The sequence below is a fragment of the Hippopotamus amphibius genome, chromosome 4 (assembly GCF_030028045.1).
Source record: "Hippopotamus amphibius kiboko isolate mHipAmp2 chromosome 4, mHipAmp2.hap2, whole genome shotgun sequence".
NCBI lineage: Eukaryota > Metazoa > Chordata > Mammalia > Artiodactyla > Hippopotamidae > Hippopotamus > Hippopotamus amphibius.
In genome coordinates, this window is record NC_080189.1 from 11,232,397 (window position 1) to 11,247,345 (window position 14,949).

General features: G+C 49.7%; 1 protein-coding gene across 1 annotated transcript; it reads left to right on the top strand.

Moving 5' to 3' along the window:
• Positions 1-376: 376 nt before the first annotated feature.
• NOBOX (NOBOX oogenesis homeobox) lies at positions 377-9,490 on the top strand. The gene is made up of 11 exons (XM_057732525.1): positions 377-497; positions 2,696-2,765; positions 3,463-4,042; positions 4,277-4,331; positions 5,494-6,099; positions 6,518-6,624; positions 6,938-7,050; positions 7,324-7,409; positions 7,607-7,838; positions 8,181-8,485; positions 9,189-9,490. Exons 1-11 carry the CDS (start codon positions 377-379, stop codon positions 9,488-9,490), a joined length of 2,577 nt encoding a protein of 858 aa, XP_057588508.1.
• The last annotated feature ends 5,459 nt before the right edge of the window (positions 9,491-14,949 follow it).

Consider the following 14,949-nt stretch of genomic DNA (forward strand, 5'->3'; position numbering starts at 1 on the left):
GGGTAAGGCTGGAATTTGAGGGGCTCTTGAATTTCAAGCTATAGTTGGCACTACAGCTTTGCAATCCTGGAGAAAACCAGAACAGAGCAGAAAGAAGACAGTCGGCCTCAAACCACTGGCGCATCCGGAGGGGATCAGAATGGAAGAGAAAGTACTCTGTAAATTACAAAACACAAACAATAGTGATTTATGATGAGTACGGCCTGATTAAAAACCAGCAGCAGGAGCCGCATTGCTTAGACATGGTCACCAGTCTTGTTAGACGCATAAAATCTTGAGAGTCTGGGCCACAGGGATTAGAAGTAATCGGACTCACTCATGCCAGAATCTGTTTTCTCCCCGCCAGGGCAGTGTCTGCTGTAGCCAGCTGTTCTCAATGACCATCGCCGGCAACCTCCAACCAGCCTTTCTTGGGGTTTCCAAAGGGAGCAGCTCTGCAGAGACTTTCGCAGCTCCCAGTGTCTCCCCTGGTCGCTGGCACCCTCAGCTGTGTCATGGTGAGCCCACGGCGGGCGTTTATCTGATCATCCAGCCATGTGCCTCCTTCAGGCTCAGGACGTCCTGATCCCCAAGCCTGTGACGAGCTCCAGCCTCCCTCTGCCCTCCCCTGCCTTGGACGGTGCTTCTCCTCCTGGTTGTTTCCTGGGGCCCTTACCTCCCGTGTTGGCTGGGACTGTGATCTCTTGACGCAAGGCCTGTTCAGATTTCGGCCTTTCACAACCGTATTCTTGCTTCTGGTCCCAGGATTTCCAATGACCTATTGCTGCCTATTCCCAGGAGTGGCATGTAAGACAAGAATGTATTACCCTGTGTATCTGCTTCGAAAAATTTTCTCAGTCAACTACCTTCTACTGGTTATTTTTCTCATTATAGAGAAGGAGGGAGGAAGGACAAAGAATCTTACTTCACTTGCTTAAACTAATTGTATGGTTAACTCTACATAGACTGGAAAAAAAAAGATTAATTACATTCTTTAGTAGCATCAGACCTGTTCCTTTTTTTTTTTTTTTTTTTTTGTCACTCTCCTACCCGTGAGAAGAAAACGATGTTGGAATAATAGCTCTTGCTAAGAGGGTGGAGGTGGTGGTTTATAGTTTGGCTCTGAAAACTAAGGATACCCCCCACCCTCCACCCCAAAGAACACCCTTCCCTCTAAACAAGGTTGTATATATGAAGATGCCATGTACCAAGTCTTGAAGTCAAGTACCCCTAAAACAGTATCTTTTTGTCCTCTCAATAAAGAGCAGCCTCCCTTCCCTATCTGAAAGATAGGACTCTTCACAGCATATACCATAAATACAACCCCTTCTCAATCAAACACACCAAGACACCCTCCCAAGCCTTCTTAGACAAAATTCACCTGCAGCCATTAAATCAAATTTTCATGTAAACAAACAAAACCATACCAATTTGTAAAAAAAAAAAACCATGAAACAACAAGGCAAGAATATCAAGACCGAGGAAGGAAAGAAGGAAGGAAGAGAAAGAAAGCTTCGATTTCCCTAACGTCACAGCCCACACCTCAAAATTATTTATGTGTTTAGAAAATGCCAACATCTTAGTTCCTTAAGTCTCTGAGCAAAGCGTTTCATACAATTAGACCCTGTATCTTTCAAAGTTTTGTGTAAGGGTGGTGTCCAGTATATAGGTGATTTGAGTCTTTGCTTTTCTGACCTTCACCCAGACAGAGGGCAACCAGACAGTGGGAGCAAACACAACATAAATGATGGCAGGAAAGGGTGATTTATTCTTAATTTAATGATATAGGATAACCTATTAAGAAATTAATTGTGCCCTGTTTCTTCCTGCAGCAGACGCTTCATTAAAGGACAAAAGGTCATCTCCTTCCCCCACAAAGGCACTCACCATCCACTTTCCCCACTCCCATCCCCAGGATGGTTTTGTTTTTGCAGATCTACGAGTGTCTGAAATGCTAACGTGAATAAAAGTCACCTGAGGGGCTTGTTACAATTTCTGGATGCCTCTCTGGACCTACCAATTAACATTTCTGGAGATGGGACCTGGAAGCCACATTTTAAACAAATTCCCTAAGAAATTCTGATCCAGGAGGTTTTAGCAATACTCCTTGAAAAACACTAGGTCAAAAGAGACAATAAAACTGGAATATTTAGGTGTGGAAAGCAGGCCAGCTGAAGCTTCAGAGGAAAGGACCAGGCCTGGGAAGGCTCCTCTCCTGGTTAGGAAGCTTGGTTTTTATCACACAGGCAGGCAGAGGCCACTGCAGGGTTTAAGGAGGGCTGTGACATGGTAAAAATGCCTCTCCCTTAACCTTCAGCCCACAGCTCATGTGTCACCCTCTCCAAGAAGGCCTTTCCTGCCCCCACCCCCGAGTCTAACAGAGCTTTCTGCTCCTCTGTGCACCCTTCTAACTCATCACCAACCTCCCTGTACGGACACTGTCCATTTACTCATGTCATTGTTCTAATCCCCTGCCAGTAAACGTCTGTAGGCAAGGAAGTGACTTGTGCACAGTGCCCTGCAGACAGTAGGCATCTCATAATTGTTTAATCAAGCAGACTACTGCACTCCTTTTCCCACCACGTTGCCACCAAATGGTGATTTTTCACACAAAAAAAAGAGACTTCACGGCCTCCCATTCCTTACTCATATGGCCTAGAGTGCTTCCTTTCTAGCTAAAACTGGACCCTATTTCTAAACCCCCCTCATTTATCAGGGGATATGAGTCTTAGAGGAGTCAGAATGAAACACCAGATGCCTGGAATTTTGATCATGTTGCGACGCAGGTAACTCGTTTATATATTTATATTTCACAAAGAACTCATAATTCTCCAAAGTTCACACAAGCTCCTCGCAGGAATTTAAGACACAGGAAAACGTACCAACAGGTGATGACAGCAGGAGAGCCCACGTGGTGTCCAGAGTCTTTTAAACCCTAAAAGCAAAACACCTGGATTCTGTTCTGAACACTCCCCGCCCCCACCCACTCTCCAGTAACAAGCACCTGTTTCAATCTGGCCAGCACCTCCCACTCAAGGGCAGATGGAAGGAAGAGGCCATGAGAATTTTAAATTCTGAAATTTTATAAAGAAGGCAAGAAATATTCCGCCAACTGGGAGTCATAAAGATCCCACCTGTGAGATTTCCCTTATGAGACTCCCCTTCATTCTAGGCCAGAAAACGTGATATTAAGTGAATGGAAACAAATGGAGACAAAACTTGGACGAGCTAGGACTTTCTCCCGGCTTACCTGTGGCCTCCTGTGCAGGTGCAACTGCGTCCCATCCAAAAGGTGTCCACTCCACCCTGCAGCCTGGGTTCCTCCAACTCGCTTTCATCCCCCAAGGACAGCTCTGTGCTCTACGAACCTTCCAATCAGCCCGGGGTCCTGGGAGCTCATTAATCCTGAGGCTTGGGGAAACTGCAGGGATGCAGCTGGGAGATGGGCGACCCTTGTTAAGGGTTTGGGGCTCCCTTGCTAAGTGGCTCTCGAAGTCGCCGTCCACAGTTCACAAGGAAGGGCCCTCTGTCTCCAAGGCCAAGTCGCTACCAAGCCCATCGCCAAGTCCGGCCCAGGGAGCTGGTGGGCCCTGAACGCCGTGGCCCCCGAGGGCAAGCCGTCGGGACCGGACCCGTAGGTGGGCCCTCGCCCAACGCCCCGCGTGCAGCTCCCACCCACCGGGGAGGGGCCGCGGCGGAGTCGGCACCTGCCCGGGCTCGGGGCTCGGGCCGGCGGGGGCGGGGAGCGGCGTGGGCCTCGGGCCTGGGCGCTCCGCAGCTGCGCCACGCGCCGCCCTCCCGGGTGGGCCTCGCGGGCGTTGGGTGGGGGCGCGGGCTCCCCGGGCGCGGCTCCGCACACCTGCCCGCACGCGAGGCTTCATTAGGCGGCACGCCTGCAGCCCGGCGGCCGCGTGCGGGAGTCCAAGCCATGGAGCCCGGCCTGGAGCGCGGCCCGGAGCCGCGGGGTGAGTGCGCGGGGGGCCTGGGGCGGACTCAGGCGACTCTAGAGCCCGGGCAGGCCGGGGCGGGGGGCTGGAGGGGAGCTGAGGGGGGTTCGACGGGGGTAGTGGGCCAGGGAGCCCTCCGTCCTTGGGGTCCTGGATCTCTCCACGCGCAGGGAAGGAAAGCAGGGTCGCGATTCTTCTGCTCTAGGTTCCCACACCCGTCACCTTTCTTACCAGGGCCTGTCACTCCGATACGTCGCATTTATTGAGCACCTACTCTGTGCCAGGTTTGCTAGGCTACAAGTGCTCCTAAAATACTGTAAAACCAGTCTGTCCCTCCTTCCCCATTTCAGCATCCAGCCTTGCGGCTTCACGCCCTGGAGGCCTGCAAACCCTCTTCACCAGCTGGTACCCTAGGAAACAATCTGATACAGCACCTTCGCCCATGACCTACATCTTTCTTTACACAGTTAGAAAGTCGTTCCTTAAGACATTCTGTCTCATGCAACTTTCATTAAAAAAAACAAACACTCGCTCTTAGTCACCAGTGAGCATCCGCTTAAAAATATTCCAGTTTAGTTAAAAGCGATAGAGCAGCTCCTTGAGCTGAGAGGGTTCTGGAGGTTACGAATAAGTTGGGAGGGGAATTGGGGGCGGGATTGGTGGCCCTGGGACGAACTCTGTCTAGTGGTCAGGAGCACTGTGTGTGTGAGCTTGTGCAAATCACTCAACACTCTCATCCACATTTCTTCATGTGTTATAGCGAGATGTTAATATGCCTTCCTCACAGGGATTAAATGCATACTGGACTAATCTTTGAAAGGTGCTTAGCACAATGCCTGGGACATGGTAAACTCCTGATGAATTAGTCGTAGCTCAGAGAAGGACAGACAAGCTTGGAGGATGAGTGACAGGAGCTTTCAGTGCCTGCCGGGTTACTTTTTTTGTCCTTACCTATAAAAGGAGGGCTAACCTGGGCCTGAGGTCCCTGACTGAGGGTCTGCTTTGCAGAGAGGGGAATGGGGGTATGGATAAGGGGGAGGAGAACTGGTGGAGAGAGTGAGTTCTGTGAGAGGTGAGGGTGGACATTCCTGTGAGCTTCTTTGATGTGCTTGTCTGGGCTCCTGGAGACCACCCAGTCCCACCACGTCCATGTCCCTGCTCTAAGCACGGACGCCTGTGTCTGCAGCAGGAACGAGATCCACTCTGAGAAGCAGCCGCGTCTCAATAGATTTCTCCCTTCCCAGTCCCCCCCAACCCCAACATTTGTCCCCTAGAAACACCTGAATAGATGCCTGTCCCTAAAACTCACATTCCAGGTGTCTGGGAGAAACCAGGGAACTCACAGGGAGTAAGCTGGCCCCAGATTAGGATTGCTCCCCCGCCGGCGAGGTACACAAGCTGAGGTCCCTCATGGTTGCATCTATCTGCTTTCATTTCTCAAGCTGCGGGATTAACTAGTTCGATCCTCACATAGCCAAGTTAGGAAGGTACGCCTGGAATGATTAGCCCATTTGATAAGTGGGCAAATTAAAGCTTGAGATTAAACAGGACACCCGTTGCAGACCAGGAAGCAGCAGGTCCTCCTGGTCCGGGCTAAGGTGGGGGGGGTGCTGGCTCTCCACAGGCCAGGAGGGTGGAGGCAAGTCCCTGGCTGCCAGGCTGGAGGAGGAGGAGGAACCCCTGCAGAGCTCAGCCCCCCACACTCAGGAAGCCCCAAGCGAGGATGTGCCCCTCTCCTGTGCTGTTGTCGGGGAGAAGCAGCCGTCAGAGGCACCTGGAGAAGGAGCTGGGGCTGGTGCTGGGAGAGCCTGCCAGCGCCCAGGCTCCGAGGCTCTCCACAAAGACAGAACCCTGGCCCTGCCTAGACCCCAGCCTCAGGGGGAAGGGCAACCCCTCCCAGTGAGGGAGGGGAAGCCAGGGAAGAGATCCTGCTCTCCTATCCCTGGTAAGCAGAAAAAGCCTGTGGGTCTGGCCTCCGCGGCATCTCCCAGTGTCGCTAACCCGGCTCGGGCCACGTACAACCCAGTGCCTTGTGGGTCAGGCCGGGGGTCCTGCCATCTGGCCAACCTCCTCAGCACATTAGCCCAGAACAACCAAAACCCAGACCAGAAGAAGAGGTCCCTGGAAGTGACCTGCCAAGGCCAGAAAAAGAAGCGAACCCTATACCGCTCAGGTGAGTCCCTGAAGGTGAGAGGAAACCGAGGGGACCTGGTGTCATCTCTGGGAAAGGTGGGCTCAACAGAGAACGCAGCCCCAGGAGACAGGAGTGCGGTTAGTTTGTACATCACCTTGGCTGGATCCTCTCTTGTCCTGTGCAGGGCCATGACCTCTGACCTTCAGAGGGTAAGATTGGATTTGCTCATAACATGAAATTGGGCCCAGGTTAGAAGGGGCAGGAAAGTAAACACCACACAGTTACCTGGCACAGAGCCCAAGAGAGAGGAGGCCCCAGCCCACTGGGGAACTCAGTGGCAAGGCTCTAGAAAGGCCCTCGGGCTGGTGACAGGGGGCCCATCTGGAAGGCGTCTGTCTTTCTCCTCTGCTCCTGCATCACTGGTGTTCATCCTCAAGCCAGTGTTTTCTTTTTCCAGACCAGCTGGAGGAGCTAGAAAGGGTCTTCCAAGAAGACCACTATCCGGACAGCGATAAACGCCGGGAGATCGCCCAGACGGTGGGGGTCACGCCCCAGCGCATCATGGTAAAGCGCCCCTAGTCTCAGGGTGGAGGAGAATCCACGTGCCAGAGCTCTGGGAGAGCAGCGCAGCTTCCCAGCACTTCCCGAACAGGCGCTAGAGGGGGGCCTCAGACAGGGCTGTGTTCTTGCCTGTTTCCACACTGCCACAGCCTTAGAATGTGAGAAGAGGAACGTGCCTCAGAGGCCACCGTTGCATACCGATCTGAGTGGTACAGTGACCTCCTGTAGTCACAGAGCCGTCATGGGTCGGCAGGACTGAGCCTCAGACTCTGCCCTGTTTCTCAGGCTCTTCAGGTGTGGTGTCTCTCCCCTGCAGGTGTGGTTCCAGAATCGCCGGGCAAAGTGGCGAAAAGTGGAGAAAATGCATGGGAAGGAGAGCAAGGACACTCCTGCCAGCCCTGCCCCCGCCCCCGCCAGCAACCAGGGCAGGTGAGACTTTCTCCTCTCCCTGGCCCATCCCCGTGGGTGTGAAGTGCGGTCTAAACTGGGATCCTGGGGTCTAGAAGGAGAAGGTGTTGGAAAGCTGGGCGTGGGAGTTGTTGTCTGATATTTAGAGGGATTTTGGCTAAGTAGGGTTAGGAAGTTGCCAGTGCCTTGGTAGGGAGGCAGAGTTTGGAAATCTGGGTCCCTTTCCCTACGCGGAAGCCCCAGTCTGAATCCAGGGACCGCTCGAACCACAGTCATCATTCTGTCTGCCTCCAGCTCTGCAGCTGAGCTGCCACCTGCTGTGCCTGTAGACCCCGAGCCTGGGACCTTCCCTCAGGACCCCCCTCTGGATCCCCTTCCAGGTGAGCTGACCACCTTCTGAGGGTTGTCTGGGGAATGCAGTGGCGAGGAAGACGGCAAGGTCAAAGGGCTCTTTCTTGAAAGACATATGAGTGGCCAGAGCTCTCCACTTGGACCACCCAGCACCGCCAAGGCTGCCCCCACCCCGGCCACTGCATTTTCTTACTCTTCCAACCCCTCCTTTGAATTCTGTTCCTAGAGCCCGCCATGCTGCTGACATCCGACCAGACTCTGGCACCAGCCCAACAGAGTGAGGGTGCCCGGGGGGTGGCGGTGACCCCACCCCTCTTCAGCCCCCCACCTGTGCGGAGAGCCAACCTTCCCTTCCCCCTCGGCCCCATCCACAACCCCCAGCTGATGTCTCTGCTGCTGGACACTCCAGGCAGTGACAGCAGCCTCAAGGATGGCCCTTGTGGATCGTGGGGGACAAGGTATGCAGCCTCACGGGGGTGTACTTGAGTTGTCCTGGGGCAGGTACAGAAGGAGGAAAGATAGATGGAGCTTGGGGTGGGGGGGGAGGGTAACTGAGAGAAGCAGGGAGTCGTAAAGGCAACGAGGATTGGAGGCGTAAGTGGACCAGGGGTGGGGAGGATCTAGGACATCACAGCAGTAGAGCAGGAATGAGGGTGAGAAGCTGGAGCAGGAAGAGGAGGAAGAGGAGGCAGCGGGTCTGGGGTCATGGAGGTGGGGGGGGGGAGGGACCCCTGCTGTGTGGGAGGAATGGGGCCACCAGCTGAGCCTCAGGAAGTGCTCCTCTGCCCCCCACCCCGCAGCATCACGCCGCCGCCCACCTGCTCCTACTTGGAGGAGCTAGAGCCCCAGGATTACCAACCCAGCAGCCAGCCGGGCCTGTTCCAGTTCTCCCAGGCTCCCCAGACCCAGCTTTTCCAACACCCCCAGCCCCAGTTTCCATACCTGCACCCCTTCCCCTTCCACATGCCCAGCTCACTGACCCCTCCACTGCCAGAAGACTCTCTCTTCACATTGTCCTGTGGCCCCAGCGGGGGCACATCCCCAGGCTATTTCCCAGGCCCTGCATCAGGACAGAACCTGCTGCAGCCCCCTGCCGGGAACGTGGGTGAGTGGGGGCTGGAAGAGAAGGTGCCCTTGGTGATTGAGGATGGTGAGAAGGGAGAGAGCCTCATGAGCTGGAGGGAAGGCTGGGGCAGGGCCTGGGGGTGGATGAATCCCTGTTCCTTAAAGAAAGACCAGTGATCTTTATGAAGCTTTTCATCCTCAAGTTTGTTGGAGGGTGCCAAGCAGAGTAAGAATCAGCGAGAGAGCTTCAGAGTGAGGAAAAGCAAAGTCTAAGGTCCAGCTCGGCCGTTACTCACTCTCCTGCGTTTCCTGGACTCTGAAGTGGGAGTGATATTTGCATAGCGTGGAGGGGTTGGTGAGGATCAGGAGCCACATGTGGGGGGTACTTGGCACAGAGTAGTTGCAGCTGATGTATCTGATGGGCCACCTGGACCCCTGAAATCTTGGCAGTGACCATCTTAGGAAGACGCAGTTCCAGTAGGAGGGGAAGAAAGATGCTGCTTCCTGGCCTCCTTGCTGCCTACGTGAGGGGACACTCGGCCTGGCCCGCTGTGTACTTTGTGTCGTGGTTTCCCAGCCGTTGGACCTCGAGACAAGAGCGTGCCTGGTCCTGAGGGGAGACTCGCTCGGGGGTCCTAACCTGTGTTTCTGTGGAGCTGGGAGGGGACTCTGTTACAGAGCGTGTTGAATGTGTTTGGTACCCTGCGTCCTACTTAATCTCTGCTGTGCTCTTGACCCCGCAGGTACAGTGCCCTGGAGTGACCCCTGCTTGCCAGACCTGCCCTTCCCTGGTCCCTTCTGTCCGCCAGCTCTGGGGGCCCCCCCAGGAGGGGACGGCTACTTCCTGGATCTGTTTGCAGCCCCCTATGCGCAGGCCTCGAGCAGGCAGGCTTCTCCGGGCCCCGCCCGGCTGCCTGAAGGGTCCAGGCCTGGAGCCGGACCCCTGCTCAGCAAGGCCCCAGAGGAGCTGCCTGCCGCCGCTGTGGAGCTACCCTCAGCCCCTGAGGAGGGCCGACAGGAAGACAAGAAGAGCCACGGCCCCTAGTCGTGGGGCTGAGGCGTGACGAGCCGCCCCGCTGGAGGGCTGGGGCGCCCCGGAGGAGACGGCGGGGTTTAAGTGTTAGGAAAGACTGGACTCGACAGATGGGGGTGGAAGTCGGACGCTTCCCCCCCTTGTGGGCTCATCTTGCTGGACTCTGATTTAAGAAGGAAATTAAGGCCTGGCCCTACCCTTTCCCCCACACCTCTAGACGGTGGTCCTGAAGAGAGAGGGCAGCCTGTATCACCTCTGAGGGTTGTATCAATTTATGTTGTTTCCTTTCCTCGCTACACAGATGAGCCAGAGTGTCCATTATAAGCAGTAAACGAGTCTGCTCTGGGGTTTGTCTCTGTAATTTTGTGTCTCCCCTCTCGCGCCAGGGAAGAGCAGCGCCACGTCCTTCGCTGCCGGGAGGCTGACCAGCTGTGTCCTGGGCGGCCCAGGCCAGGGCCCCATGGGGCGGGATCACGTGGAGCCCGGTACCCTCTGTGCCTATCTCTCCTGCTGGAGGAGGAGTTGGGCCTCTTGTGCCGTGTCTTCAGTCCTGCCATTAAACCACATTCTCGTCCTAAACATAGAACTGAACCCGAGCAGACCTGAGCCCCGGCCCTTCTCTGGAATTTCGGCCCTGAAGGGATAGGATTACGAGAAAAGCTTACAGTTATTTAGGTCAAAGTCTCTAGAATGTGAACCATGACTTCTGTTCCCAAAGCTCTTTTTTTCCTGGGGTGGGATAGGAATGAGGGGTGGGAAGACCCAGAAGAGGATGCTCATTTACACACACACACACACACACACACACACACACACACACACACACACACACACACACACACATTTAGCACCCACATCTAATGACCCAGCAGTGCCCAAATGACTAGAATCTGAGGGCTATTGATTCAAACCACTTCACTGTGCATTTGAGGAGTGTACATGGAGTGCCATTCTGGACCTCCAGTGCTATGATTATTGGAAAAGACATCATTTTTTTTTCCAAAACCTGTATTACAAGCAATTATTAACTTACGGCCATCATACTAGTTCTAATGTCATGGCCCATAAGAAGTGGAAATGGAGAAGAAGCATCTTAGCTACACAAACACATGTCCAGGTATCTGTGTAGGGTTTCAAAGACCAACAGTATTTAGTAGCTTCACTCCAGTATTCTATTGCCACACAAGGATCCTAATAGCTGGGCTTCAACAGCCTTAATTTAGGGATTACAACGTATACACTGAAATATTAAATGTCTTGTATTATGATGTTACTGGATCTTTTAAAATATACATCTCTCTTTTGTTTTCACATCTTGTCTCATTTATACTCATGCAATGAGCAACCTAAAAACAGACGTAAGGGGAAAAGATTCTTCAACATAAGGGGTAAAAGACAATAACTGTTCAATTCCATGCTATTTTTCCTCTCTTGCCATCAGTCACCACAACATAGGGCTTTCAAAGCCCTACAAGGAGGCTGGATATTTTCTCCTCCAGATCATAACTGGTTCCAGGTTCCTACCACTCAGATAAGTAGTGCCTTGTATGGACAGCAAACACTAGATATCTAAAGCCAAGAATTTAAGGGTGATGGGCTTTAAGATCTGTGCTTATATACAACAATTAGATTTAAAGTGGTAGGCAATCTAATAGTATACTGAAAACAAAAGGAGTTAACTGAGATTGAATGACAGACCAAACAAAGAGAAAATGGTGAAAACTTTGGAAGCATAGAATCCTAAGCTGACAAGTCTAACCACTTGGCAAATGTGGGAATGATCTCTATTCCATCTCTGATGGCAGATCATTCAGCCTTAATTTTCCAGTGGGGGCTGCAGAGGAGGGGGTGACTAACTCCTTTATACAAAAGCCTACAGACGGAAAGCTTTAATTATTATGAAGTTCTTTCTTCTGCTAGGAGGAAGTCAATATTGTTTAATTTATTTGAATTTTGCTTTCCACATGCTACAAAGAATGAACCTAATATTACAAAATGGAGAAATGTATGTCATTCCTCAGAGCCCTGGCCTCAAGTAGTCTGGTCTCACTCTTTACCACCTTAAATGCCTCTTTTCAAATGAACATGAGTTTGTAGATGTTCCTTTTATGAGTGGTGCCAATGGAATAGGATAGAAAACCCAGAAATAAACTCACACCTATAGTCAATTCATCTATAACAAAGGAGGAAAGAAAATAAAATATAGAAAAGATAGTCTCTTCAATAAGTGGTGCTGGGAAAATTGGACAGATACACGTAAAAGAATGAAATTAGAACATTCTCTGACAGCATACACAAAAATAAACTCAAAATTGGGACTTCCCTGGTGGTCCAGTGGTTAAGAATCTGCTTTCTAATGCAGGGGATGTAGGTTCGATCCCTGGTCTGGGAACTAAGATCCTACATGCCATGGGGCAACTAAGCCTGCATGCTTTAGAGCCCGTGCACCTCAACTACAGAGCCCACGTGCTGCAACTAGAGAGAAGCCCATGCACTGCAATGAAGAGCCTGTGTGCTATAACAAAGATCCTGTGGGCCACAACTAAGACCTGATGCAGCCAAATAAATAAATTATTTTTAAAAAAACCTCAAAATGGATTTAAGACCTAAATGTAAGGCCAAATACTATAAAACTCTTAGAGGAAAACAGGCAGAACACACATAAAAAGCAGTATCTTTTTGAATCCAGCTCCTAGAGTAATGAAAATAAAAACAAAAATAAACAGAACCTAATTAAATTCAAAAGCTTTTGCACAGCGAAGGAAACCATAAAGAAAACAAAAAGACAACCCACAGAATGGAGAAAATATTTGCAAACAAAGCAACTGACAAGGGATTAATCTCTAAAACATACAAGCATCTCATGCAGCTCTATATCAGAAAAACAAACAACCCAAAGCGAAAATGGGCAGAGGATCTAAATAGACATTTCTCCAAAGAAGACATACAGATGGCCAAAAAGGACATGAAAAGATGCTCAATGTCACTAATTATTAGAGAAACTACAATGAGGGGATTTCCTTGGTGGTGCAGTGGTTAAGAATCTGCCTGCCAGTGCAGGAGACACAGGTCCAATCCCTGGTCTAGGAAGTTCTCACATGCCGCAGAGCAACTAAGCCCATGCACCACAACTGCTGAGCCCATGTGCCACAACTACTGAAGCCCATGCTCCACAACAAGAGAAGCCACCGCAATGAGAAGCCTGTGCACCACAATGAAGAGTGGCTCCTGCTCACCACAACTAGAGAAAAGCCCCCCACACAGCAACAAAGACCCAACGCAGCCAAGAAATAAATTAAATTAATATTAAAAGAAAACTACAATGAGGTATCACCTCACACCAGTCAGACTGGCCATCATTAAAAAGTATACAAACAATAAATGCTAGAGAGGGTGTGGAGAAAAGGGAACCCTCCTGCACTGTTGGTGGGAATGTAAATTGGTGCAGCCACTATGAAAAACAGTACGGAGGTTCCTGAAAAAACTAAAAATAGAGTTACCATGTGACGCAGCAATCCCATTCCTGGGCATATACCTGAAGAAAACCATAATGTGAAAAGACACATGCACCCCAATATTCACTGCAGCACTAGTTACGATAGCCAAGACATGGAAGCAAACTTAAATGTCTATCAACTGAGGAATGGATAAAGATGTGGTACATACATACAGTGGAATATTACTCAGCCATAATAAAGAATGAAATAATGCCATTTGCAGCAACATGGATGGACCTAGACGTTATCATACTAAATGAAGGTAGAAAGAGAAAGACAAATATCGTATGATATCACTTATATGTGGAATCCAAAAAAAAAAAAAGATACAAATGAACATATTCACAAATCAGAATCACAGACGTTAAAAACAAATGTATGGTTACCAAAGAGGAAATGTGGAAGGGAGGAATAAATTAGGAGTCCGGGACTAACATATAAACACTACTATATATAAAATAGATAACCAACAAGGACCTACTATATTGCACAGAGAACTCTATTCAATATTCTGTAATGACCTATATGGGAAAAAAATCTAAAAAAGAATGGATATATGCATACGTATAATGGAATCATGTAGCTGTACACCTGAAACTAATACAACATTGTAAATCAACTATATTCCAATATAAGATAAAAATTAAATTAAAAAAAAAAGAGTGGTGCCAGAACTGAACCTTACTTTGAGGTCTGGTCATTTGCATTGTACAGTGTGACTGTTGCCTCCATCAAATAGGACTTTCTCTTCAATTAATGTTGTCTGGAAAGAAATTGGCATTTATTAATTTTTTTAGCCAGTTCATATTCTTGGTCCAAGACAAACTTTTTGTCAACTATGACCCCTAGGTCATTTTAATAGAAGCTCTTTGAAAGCCGTTCTCCCTCATTTTGTATTTGGAGAATTGACATTTTGAATCTAAATATACAAACATTTATATTGCTTGTTTAGTTTCATTTGGTTAGTTTTAACCCATTATTGAGACTGTTAAGATGGTCTGGAGTCCTTATATATATTAGCCATATTTTTGTAATTTTGTTCTCTCTTTAAGTTTGTTCAGTATATTTTATGAATTTTATAATCGTCATTCAAAATTAGTAAACAGGATACAAGCAAGTACAGAACATTTTGACATAACTCCCTGAAAATATTAAGAAGCACTTTTTTTTGAGTAGAGAGTTAAACTAGCTAAAGTCCTCCTTCACTATATTATCACCCAGGGCCATCCTTTGCCATTTATAGGATTTGGAGGAAATAACACTTTGCTGTATGACTCACTAAAATCAAAACATACTCTCTTTATAGCATTCTAATATTTTAACATTCTTGGAAACCTAACAACATAATAAATAAGATTAGTTTGGCATGGCTCATTCATAAGGAACAGCTATTGTCTTTTACGATTTTTTTTTTTGTCCCCGCCCCCACCCCCCAATAAAGGTACTGTTGGTTGCTTTGTTGACAGTGGAAAAATTTGTTGCGGTTGTTGTTGGAGTGGTGGTGGTTGTTGTCCTTGTTGCTTTGTTTCCTTTGTGTGCGTTGTTTTCTGTTGGTTTTTTCTGGCTTTGTTTCCTTGTGGATGAAAATGCCTGGGCTGGTCTGCTCTGTTCGGGCCTCCTGCCCACTTTTCCCATCGGGTTGCTTGTTCTGGGGGGGCTGCGTTGCATGAGGCCTTGCTCTGTTTTGGACGGGAACCTCTTATGGGACATGCTTGAGGTTTTCAGATGCGTTTGTGTGTGTACGTGTACACGTGTGTGTGTCTGTACGTGTGCACGTGTACATTCACGTACATATGTGTGTAAGCCTACGTACGGACACGTATGTGCCTTTACGTACTCCTTGAAGGGCCAGAGCAGTCCCATAGCTTGACTTTGACTTTTTGGTAGTTTGGCTTGGTTTGATTTTGGTGGGACTACAGGTCACTGTGAACCTTTACTGTAAATCACACACACACACACACACACACACACGCA

Coding starts and splice junctions, on each gene's coding strand:
- NOBOX (XM_057732525.1), top strand. CDS start 377: ATGACCATCGCCGGCAACCTCCAACCAGCCTTTCTTGGGGTTTCCAAA. Junction 4,043..4,276: donor CTGAGGGGGGTTCGACGGGG/GTAGTGGGCCAG, acceptor TCCCCATTTCAG/CATCCAGCCTTGCGGCTTCA. Junction 7,051..7,323: donor CCCGCCAGCAACCAGGGCAG/GTGAGACTTTCT, acceptor GTCTGCCTCCAG/CTCTGCAGCTGAGCTGCCAC.